This window comes from Emydura macquarii, unplaced genomic scaffold, assembly GCF_026122565.2.
Source record: "Emydura macquarii macquarii isolate MOO-44397 ecotype Brisbane River unplaced genomic scaffold, CSIRO-AGI_Emac_v2 contig_306, whole genome shotgun sequence".
In the NCBI taxonomy this organism is placed as follows: Eukaryota; Metazoa; Chordata; order Testudines; family Chelidae; genus Emydura; species Emydura macquarii.
In genome coordinates, this window is record NW_027130443.1 from 106,064 (window position 1) to 116,694 (window position 10,631).

Here is a 10,631-nt window from a genome sequence, read left to right on the forward strand (position 1 = left end):
AGGCAATGAAATTGTACGGGGCCTCCAACAGTCCCCTCCTTGGTGGCCACAAAAGCATGACTGGCCACCACGACAACTCCTTGATACACACCTCCGACTATAGCACAAGGCACCCCAGCCAGGGTCCGAACAATTAGCGGGTATATTGGCAGCAGGGTATATTGCAGAGCGCCGCCTTACTTGTATACGGGATTTTTTTTAGTTTTTTGCGTTGCTTTAGGGATCTTTTAGTCCACCAAGAGAGTCTCACTGCAGCCATTATAGAAACTGTTTGCAACACACATAGGATCACAATGGGATGCAATGCCAGATTTAAAATTTTAGTAGGGTTCTTTAACCGGTTGTGCTTTATGGTAGCTTTTGCAGCATTTACGACTTGGATTATTTTAGTTTTATTATGTTTGATTATTAAATTTACGGGTTTTCATTGTTTTTGAATGTGTGTAAGCAGGCTATTATGCTTGAGTGCACTAGCATGCAGTATATTAATTAGTATTGATTTTTAATATTATGGGTTGAACGTACTTTATAATATGAATATTTATTATTAATAACAGAAATATATTTTTCGATATTTTATCAATTATATTCTATCATTTTAATACAGCAACATTGCAATGACATTTGTTTTGGGCAGGATTAATTTTTTTAATAAATGGTTTTAATTATAATTTGGGTACATTGCGTGCGTACACAAAAACAACTTTGTTCAATGTACACAATGGTAGAATGAATGCTATTAATGGGTACTAAAGCATATTGATAATTTGATATATTTAATTTTTTTTTTTTATAAGGGGATGTAAATTGTGGTTTTTCCCCGTCTAGCTTTCTCTTTGTTTCCCTCTGCATCGCGCTGAGCGTTAGAGAGCAAATTAGCCCGCGTGAGCAGTGGAACGCTGAAGATTCATCCTCTATTTTTAGTTTGGTACTTGACCATGGCATGCTATTGTTCATGCAGCTCCTTGGGGTTTTTTGGCTCCTTTCCCTAACTCTTCAGTAAGGGTTTTAGATACTAAAACGAGCCCATGGAAAGCAGCCAAGCACTTTTTCTTACGAGCAGGCTTTTTCTCTGTGAATTGTTCCCACTGGAGCATTAAGTCTGCATGTGCTGCTTTACCCTTAAATGCTCCTCCAGACCATGGGTCTTTTCCCAGGTCATCCACAAAAGCTTCCATATCCGAGACTGGTTCTAGCGAAAGGAAGGCAGGAGGGGCAACCCCTCGACCGCTTGACTCACAACAGGTTCCTTCCCAGGCCTGTGGGGCAGAGAGGCCTGGACGCTGCCCCCCCACTTGTGACGCTCTCAGACCCCCTGTCCTGTCCCCGGGAGTCTGGACCCTGGCCCAGCCCGGGAGCTGGTTTACAGCCGCGGTTTGGCTCCCACCTGACCCGGGCTCAGCTCGGTTGTTTATCACAGTGATTTCCGGCTGCTGCTTGGAGTGGTTCAGAACCGGGCGTGGAAGATTTAAATCAATGCAGGGGGTGGGGTCTGGCTGGACCATGAATTATTTTGCCGTGACGGGCTGAGGTGCAGCTAAGCAGGACCCCGGTTTCTCTAAACACTCTGAGGTCCCACCGGAAGTTCTCTGAGCCCAAACTCCAGGCCACAGCCCGAGCTCAGAGCGGCCCGACCTCAACGCCCGGCCAAGCACATCATGCAGAAGCTGAAGCCCCCAGATGACCTGATCCCACCCGGCCCCCAGGAGACGTTTGTCTGCCCCATGGGGAGCGGGGAGTGTTGGCCACTCAGCGGGTGGGTCTGGTTGGGTGATTGTTAATCAACAGAGAGCAGGGACGCTGCTGTGCGAGGCTCCTTCGCTGGGAAAAGATCCAGCAAACGCACGGGGACGGGGCGGGTGGGACACTGGGCGCTGGGGATCTCAGCGCCACCCCCAGCTCGGCAGACAGCTCCACTTCGCCGGCCACTGCAGTTCCCCCCCGCAACCATCGTGGGCACGATTCCCCCCCCCTTCCCCGCTGGGCTGCCAGCTGCCTCCTCCGGCACCCCCACCTCCCTCTGGACCCCCTCTTCGCCATGGCACCTCCAGCCCTCACATACAGCCCGACCCTCTGCCCCCCCCCCCCCCCCCCTGCTGGCCACCTTCCGCCTGACAGAGGCAATTTGGGGTTTTACACTTTTATTTAATACACAGTAGAAAAGCAACATGTGCCCCCCCCCCCCCCCATCAGCTGCCCCTCCTCCCACACTGTCCCCGCCCTGCCCAGAGTAAGCCATGGGGAGCCTGCGTCTCCCACACAGAGCCGGGAGCCTGGGGCCATGCATGTTGGAGCGTGTTCCCGTGACAGGGAGGCCAGGTGCCCAGCACAGCTGGTGGGGGGGCGAGGTCTCCCTGTCGGAGCCTGGCCTGGACGACGTGCAGATCCCACACGGCACCATGCGGGGTCGAGAGCCCGTGTCCACGTGTCCTGGCATGTCGGGGCCAGACACCCAGTGCAGACAGCGCAGCACGTCCCGGGAAGACAGGGAGCTGCAGGTCCCGCTGGATCCCGGCTCGTGTCTCTCACGTAACCGGCCACCGGCACAGAGACCCTCTGCCCAGGCGTGTCACGACGCGTCCCATCCACGGGCCGGTGCGTGGCAGAGCGTGGCCCGTGGCCGGCGGGGTCCGTGGCGGGGTGCAAGCGGCCCCTACTGCTCCAGGGTCTGCTCGCAGGTGTAGGCCAGTTCACCCAGCTTGACGCGGGCATAGTCGATCCGGTTCAGCGCCATCTGGCAGCCCTTGCGGGCTGAGTAGCTGGAGCCCTCATGGGGCTGCCCCGTCGCCACCTGCAAGGAGGGCAGAAAGAGGGGGTGAGTCTGAGCGACCCCAGCCCCCCCACACACACCCCACCCCGCCCGCCACCCCCTCCCCCCCACCCACCTGGGTGAGGTAGCGGATCTGGGCCGACAGCTCCGACTCCACCTTCTGCACCGAGGCGCTGAACTGGGCGGCCTGGCGCTCCAGTAGCCGCTCGCTGGGCTTCTCCTTCGACAGCTCCAGGGTCACGGTCCCTGGGGGGGAGGGTGGAGAGTGAGGGAGGGGCCCCCAGAATCCCTCCCCCCCCCCCGTGGGAGCCTCACCCGTGCGCGGGATCCCGCTCAGCCCCTGCCTCCGCCCCAGCGCCCCACCCCCGCCCAGCCGCTGCAACCTGCCCCCGGTGCCCCACCGGTGCCCCTCCCCCAGCTTCACACCCTCCCCCCAGGATCCCCTCGGCCCCACCTAACTTACCACGCCCTCCCCCCAGGAGTTCTGCCTCCCCACGCACCCCTCCCCCCGAACCTCCCACGCCCCCCATCGCCCCTCCCCCATCGCCACAACCCCGAGACTCCCCGGGATCCGCCCCAGGAGCGCCCCCGAACCTGCCACGCCCCCACCAGGAGCCCCCCCGACGCCCAAGCAGGAAAAGGGTCCTTGCCCGGGCCCCGCCCCGAACGCCTGGAGGCCCCGCCCCCGGACGCTGGCCCCGCCCTACCCGCGCTCTGCAGCGAGGCGCCGATCTCGCGCTCCAGCTCCTCCAGCACCCGCAGCCGCTCGTTGGCGCCGCTGTAAGTGGCCATGTGGCCCCGCACGGCCGCCGTCCGGGACCGAACCGCGCGCGCTGAACCCGGGCCGGCACCTCTCTCCTCCTCCCTCCTTGCTCTCTCCGCGCGTGCGCCGCGTCCGGCCCCGCCCCTTCCGGCCTCTCTTTTGCGCCTGCGCCAGACTCCGGCCCCCGCCACCGCCCGCCTGGCGCCGCGTCCGGGCCCTAGACTACAACTCCCGGCGGACCGCGCGCGCCCTGTCCCCGACGCACGTGACCCAGAAGCGATGGCGGGGCTGGCCCCCCCGCGCTGGAGGCGACCTGTGCGTCGGGAGCGCGAGACGAGGGGGCGGGGCCTGGCGCTGGGCGGGGCCTGTCGCGACATGGGGTGATTTCCCAGAGCTGCTATCGCGATACCGGCCATGGCCCCGCCCCTGTCGCAATAAGTGGGGGGGGGCCTGACACCGAGCCCCTGGCCTGGGCCCTGCCCCCACCTGGGACCCACTGGCTGTGCTTCTCTCTAAGGCCCGGCCATACGCCCGGTGCGTGGTTCTCTGTAGGGCCTGGCCCCGTGGAGCACAGTACATGGCTCTGTATGGGGCCTGGCCCCGTGGACCCACAGTACTGGCTCTGTATGGGCCCTGGCCCCGTGGACCCACAGTACTGGCTCTGTATGGGGCCTGGCCCCGTGGACCCACAGTACATGGCTCTGTATGGGGCCTGGCCCCGTGGACCCACAGTACATGGCTCTGTATGGGGCCTGGCCCCGTGGAGCACAGTACATGGCTCTGTATGGGGCCTGGCCCCGTGGACCCACAGTAGATCGTTTTCTACATGACCTGCAGGAGACGGTCCTTTATAGGGCCTCAGGATACGGCTGACTGCATGGTTTTTCACAGGGCTCGTTCCTTTAGCTTCCACAATGTGGTCCCCTATGGGGCCTGCCTATATGGCCCCACTGTACACCATTTCCTACAGGTCCCATCACTGTGGCTTCCACCCTATGGTTCTCATATGGCCCGCAGTTCTCTGTAGTGACCAGCCATATGGCCTGCAGCGTACTCTAACACACCCAGACTGATTCCCCGCCCATCCACGGGCCTCGTCTCACCGCTTTCGCCCAGACCAGGCCAACACAAAGGGCTAACGCACCGGTTCCATTGTACAGCCGCTCGGCCCGTATGTGAGTCACGGGCGACCCAAGGCTCCAGGCAGTGAGGAATCGGAGCCAGTCGCCCCAGAGTCTCCGGTGCTCTGTTTCTGGGACGGGGGCAGAGATGGGATGTGGTGTGCGCTCTCTGCATTCGGTCTGTCCCTGGGTGTCAGCGAGAGCACCCACAGGGCTGCTCTAGCACACACAGAACACTCCAGTCTCCGCCGTGCTGTGCTCTGGGAGCAGGGTCGGAGCAGAGTCCTGGAACCCCCCTGCACTGGGGTGTCTGGTACATATCCCACAATTCCCCACAAGAAAAGCCCCAGAATGCACAGAGCCTCAGCAGAACATTGCACTGCGGGATTTCTGCCCAGAAGGCCATGTGCTTCTTTCAGAGAAGCAGAGCGCTTTGCGGATGGGAAGGGACCCCTGGGTTCTCTTCCTGGCGCAGCTGCTGGGTGACCTGGGGCAAGTCAAGTCCCCGCCTCGCACCTTGGTTACCCCATCTGGGAAATAGGGATGAGGAGACACTGGCGCTCTTTTTGGCCGAGGTGCAAATGCTGCTGGAATCCCGTGCCGGTTCTAGTGCCTTCAATTCAGGCCGGATCAGGATCGATTGGAGAAGGGTCAGAGAAGAGCCACAAAAGAATGAAGGAAGGGTTAGAAAACCTGCCTTAGAGAGAGAGACTCCAGGAACTCAGTCTCTTTCTCTAACACAGAGAGGGTTAAGGGAAGGGGTGACCTGACCACAGTCCATAAATGGGGAACAAATATTTAACAACGGGCTCTCCGGTCCAGCCAAGAAAGGCATAACACGATCCAATGGCTGGAAACTGATGCTAGACAAATTCAGACGGAAAATAAGGCATACAGTTTTGATGGTGAGAGAAATTAACTGTTGGAACAACTTACCCAGGGTCGTGGTGGATTCTCCATCACTGACAATGTTTAAATCGAGGTGGGATGTTTTTCTAACAGATGTGGCCACCTCTGGGGCGGTGTGGCTGGTTATACAGGGACCCCTTGCCTGGTGCCAAAATGTGGCCACCTTTATAGTGGGGCAGCTGGTTACATGGGGATCCCTCACCCAGCACCGAGGTGCAGCCACCTCTGGGATGGACGCTTTGTTATACAGGGACCCCTTGCCCAGTGCTGATGTGTGGCCACCTTTGGGGCGGGGTGGCTGGTTATTGGTTACACAGGGACCCCTCACCCAGCGCATTACTTAAACCTTCAAATCAGAGCTGAAGTGCCAGCTCCTCTGCGAAGGAGTGACTCAGACCCTGAAAAGCAGTCAGCAAGAGCGGTGAGAAATGCTGGATAAGAGGCAGTGTGGTCTAGTGGGCTGGAAGTTTGCCATTGAACTGCTGTGATGCCTTGGATAAGTCACTTTCCCTCTATTTCCCTTCTCAGCCATTGTCTGTTCAGCCTGGAAGCTCCTCAGCGCAGATTCAGTCTCTCGCTATGTGGCCGTGCAGCACCTGTCACAAGGGGGCCCGAGAAGTGCTACCCTGACAATAATTTGGCTCTGGAATATTTATCACTTATTTACACAAAGCTCTTTTGGTAGGAATAAAATGTAAACACTGCAAAGTGTTTCCACTTTGTTTAATGGTGCAGATAACAAACAAGAGGGAACATTAAGATACATTTTCCATAACTAGTACAGGATAGTACAACAACTGTCTAAATAACCTTTTGAGACAAGTTGAGCTAAATCTTCGTCACCAGAAAGGAGCAAAATCTATACAAGAATTCTACAACAAATTTGGCATAGGGTCATTCTATAGTGAGATTAAACTAAGGAATTGTCCTCACCGGGAGAATAACTCTTTAGGGTCACTTATCCTCATATATTTGAACAACAGAGCTCTCTCGATCCCCGTTGTTAACTGTTACTGAACTTCCAAAGGTCAAAAAGTATACATTACATTTAATGGAACAGTAAAAACATGAATCATTTGGGTCTCGATTCAGCTAGGTACTTACACGCTTTGCTGAACATCGATCGGCTTCAGCACATGCTTAAAACTAAGCATGTTCTTTACTGAACTGGCACCTCAGGTATTATTGTACAACATAGGCCCAGACTGCAATACCCTGACTCAAACAGATGTGCAGCTATTCACACGGTCGCCGACCCTCTGATATTTCAAGATACTTGTAATGGAGCACAAGCAGAATTTCAAAACCTCTCCAAAAGTAAGTTACCTGCAATACAGAGATGTCCCAGTGCAACTAGAATAGTCAGGGCACGCTATTGTGCAATGCCTTCAAAACCTAATGCTTATTATTTTGCAGTGACGATATATGTTATATTTAAATATTGCCAAGAACCGGTGCTCTTATAATATATAGCATGGGGTCAGATGCAATTGCGGAAATAGGCAGGGATGAAACTCAGCCGCAATCCTTGCTGAAAGATGCAGCACAGTTCTAGGGAGGGAGAACTTTCTCAGGCCCTGGTTAAAAAAGAATATGGGCTTGTTTTCGTTAAAAAAAAATAGAGAGAGATTTTGTATTATTAAAAATTTGCAGTGGGGTTTTCAAAATTACCTGCATTCCTTTGGAAAAAACAGCCTAAGAATCCTGGTTGTTCTGTTTGGGAAATTCACCCCCATTCAGAAGGGCCACAGGACTGAATTTCACCCTCGCTGTTTTCATTCACATCGGCCTTCCAAAATGAGCCAGGAGGGCTTGTGTTTTCAGAAGAGGATTGGAGGGTCAGACGTTGGACTCCTATTGATTGGCTCAAGGTGGAAGTCGAGGGTGGCCACTGGTATTTCTGAATTTATAATTCATTACTGTGAAACTAGGGACAGGTGAATTGCGGGAATAGAATAAGAACTGGTCCAAATTTCCATCCCTCTTCCTGACATGATGTTTTGAGGAAATCCAGCTGTATGGCCCCACTCCATGCTCCTCTCTACACTTACCTCTCCTGGATGGATCTTGTTGGGGAGAAGAGAGGTATATCCAAGTGTCCGGGATCCTGCTATCCATGGCTTTTGCCTTTCCCGCAGGAAAAGGGGAGCGCAAGCTGTCTCCCACCAAACCAGTGCATCAGAGGGTAGTTCTCACCACCAACACAGACTTCCACCAGGCACAGACAGATCTGTAGATGAAAGTCTGAGGAGAGAGGTTCCAAACTGCATCTCAGATTCTGACAAGCACCCAGGTTGGAGGGCTTCTTTGAATTTTTTTGGAGTGGGATGGCGGCCGAGGGAGATTTCTCTGACACAGCTTCAGCATTTGTTTCATTGAGTGTCAAAGCAGCGCATCGTTTCACGGTCATCAGACACAGTTGCCTGGGTTGGTTTGCTCTCTAAGTGTTGGATAACTGAAGCGCACCGCCAATATGTGGTGGGGAGGGGAAATACAGACAGTCTCCTCTTCTATTCAACTCCTGTGACATCACTATGGAAACAATCCTGAAGTCTCTGCTGGTGTTTTTCTGTCTACAAAGCGCAGACTGAAAACACAGAGAGCATCAAGAACTAAGCAGCTGCTTCCTTGAAAAAACAAGGCACAAAATAACCAGGAACCAAAGAGGCTCAGGGAGTCCGTTTCCCCTTCACCAATGTCAGAAGAGGAGATGGAATCCACTCAACATTTGGCTGCGAAAGGGTCGGGGGATAGCCACTTCCCTCCCACGCTAACACTTAGCACTTTGAAAAAGCTTGCTCTCCGATGATGGACAGGGCTGCCGCTGGGATCATTCCTCCGGCTGGTGTCCAAAGCCCCAGAAGACGTCCTGAGGCAGGCACCTGGCTGGCGGCTGATGTCTGTCTGCCGTAGCCACACGGCTTTCCGGGGGCTCTCCCACGCTGGGGCTCCACTGAGGGTAATGGAAACAGAAAGGGTTGCCAGTGTTCTTTCAGAGGGCCCCTGAGGGGCAACAGACACCTCAATTATCCTTTATGAGGAAGCATCTTGCACAGGTGTACAAAGGCACAGTCAGAGTTTGCAGCCTACATAGGCCAGACAGGCCAAGGGGGGTGGAAAAATCAGGATTATGATACAGATGGGGAATCGAAAACAGACAGATGCAGGGACTTGCTCAGGGTCAATTCCTAGCCCAGAAGGTCTAAGGCCAAGTCCAGTCTCTTATCCATCATGCCACACCTCCACTGAGGGTAGACAGATAGTCCACCCCCCCTTCCCTCCCTGAATTGCAACCCCCTTTGGGGTGGAACACGGCTGCTGTGTCTCTGCTCACATCTACACTCCAGAACATCCCTGCCCATCTTCCCTAGGACTTCCAAATTATTATAAAGCTGGCCTTCTCCCACGTGTTGCTGTACAGGTTAGGGCCCAGTTCACAGAATCATAGAAATGTAGGTCTGAAAGGGATCTCCACAGGTCATCTAGTCCAGTGTTTCCCAATGACTGGTCCGTGGACTGGTGCCGGTCCCCGAGATCTCCCTGGTACAGTTTAGAAAGGCAGCAAGCCGTTCCCTGTTACCAAAAAGATTGAGAAACACTGGTCTAGTCCATCCCCCCACGCTGAAATGAAAGCCAAACTCCTATTTACTTTGTACAAGGATCAGATTTCCAGAGATTGCCTGGATCTGAAAACCCAGCTAGGTTTGTTCTGCTTCTGACATCATCAGAATGAAGATTTGCCAATTGGGATTGAGCTGGCGGTTTTGTCGGCGATGTCAGAGGCAGAACAGGATGCAGCTTGCGCTCTCCTAGCCGCGCTGGCGCTGCAGTTCTAAGAGGAGTGAGAGCTTGAGTGTTGCTGAAGTTGTCCACAGAGGAGAGACCATAGGTGTGCATACTGGGTGTGCCGGGTGTGCCCAGGCACCCCCTAATGTAGGGGTGTCAAACATTCGGCTCGCGAACCTTTTTGATGAGACATGTGGTGCCATCTCGCTGGAGGGTAGAGCTGCCGTCGAAAGAGTGGAAGGTGCACGATTTTTCGGCGGACAGCAAGACACAGCGAGCTGCTGCCGAAAAAGAAGGAGCTGCGAGATTTTGCGGCGGATGGGAACATGCTGCCAAAATATTCCTCGCGATATTTCTCGGTGGAGACTAGGACACGGCGAGAATTCCACCGGCAGGTAATTCAAATGTGGCCAGCCGGTGGAATTGAGTTTGACACCCCTGATAAAAAACATGAAAAGTCCCTGGGTGCACACCCTAATGAAAAGTCCCTGGGTGCACACCCTAATGAAATGTGCTGCGCACACCTATGGGAGAGACAGGGCTATAGTTACAAAACCACTTGAAAAGATCATGGGAGGAATAAGAAGGGACGTGATTACAGCTGGCTGATGAAATTTTTGTTTTTGTTTTGTTTTGGTTGGTTGGTTTGTTGGTTGGAAAATGCCAGATCATCAGAATCAAAACTTTTTGCAGGTTTCAACAAATTTCCCATTTTGAAAAAATTGGGGAAAAAAGTTTTTAAATTGTGAAAAACCCATTTGGACATGTTCCAAATGAAGGTTCAAAATTACTTTTTATTTTGAAGTTAATTTATAATTTAAAATATGTTAAAAAAAAACCCACACAAATAGTGAAAATCAAAATGAAAGATTTCAAAATTAGCGAAACAACACATTTCAATTGAACCAATTGTTTGGGTTTTTTTTCACATGTTCAGTTTGCAAAAATGTTTGAGATTTTGATTTTTCATCCTGATTTAGGACAGGGAAAATTTTCAAAATCTTAAAAATTCTCACTGGACTGGAAAACCATTTCCCGCCTTGCGCTAGAGGTAATAAAGGTATACAAAATGATGAATGGGAAATAGATTGAGCCTTTCCATTCATTTATCCATAATACAAAAACAAGGGGCTCTTCAATTAAAAGGTGGCCAATTAAAACTGATCAGAGGGAAAATTTGGCTACACAACGCACAATGAAGTCTGTGGAACTCACTGCCACAATATCTCATTGAGGACAAGAGCTTATTATTGTCTGTAAGACACGGGAGGTAATTGCTCTG

General features: G+C 53.1%; 1 protein-coding gene across 1 annotated transcript; it reads right to left on the reverse strand.

Moving 5' to 3' along the window:
* Positions 1-2,230: 2,230 nt before the first annotated feature.
* On the reverse strand, positions 2,231-3,683 carry MED11 (mediator complex subunit 11). Its single transcript, XM_067553870.1, has 3 exons — positions 3,478-3,683; positions 2,886-3,016; positions 2,231-2,791 (listed from the first exon to the last, which is right to left on the reverse strand). The coding sequence occupies exons 1-3, from the start codon at positions 3,560-3,562 to the stop codon at positions 2,654-2,656; spliced, it is 354 nt and encodes a 117-aa protein (XP_067409971.1). The 5' UTR covers positions 3,563-3,683; the 3' UTR covers positions 2,231-2,653.
* Between the last annotated feature and the right edge of the window lie 6,948 nt (positions 3,684-10,631).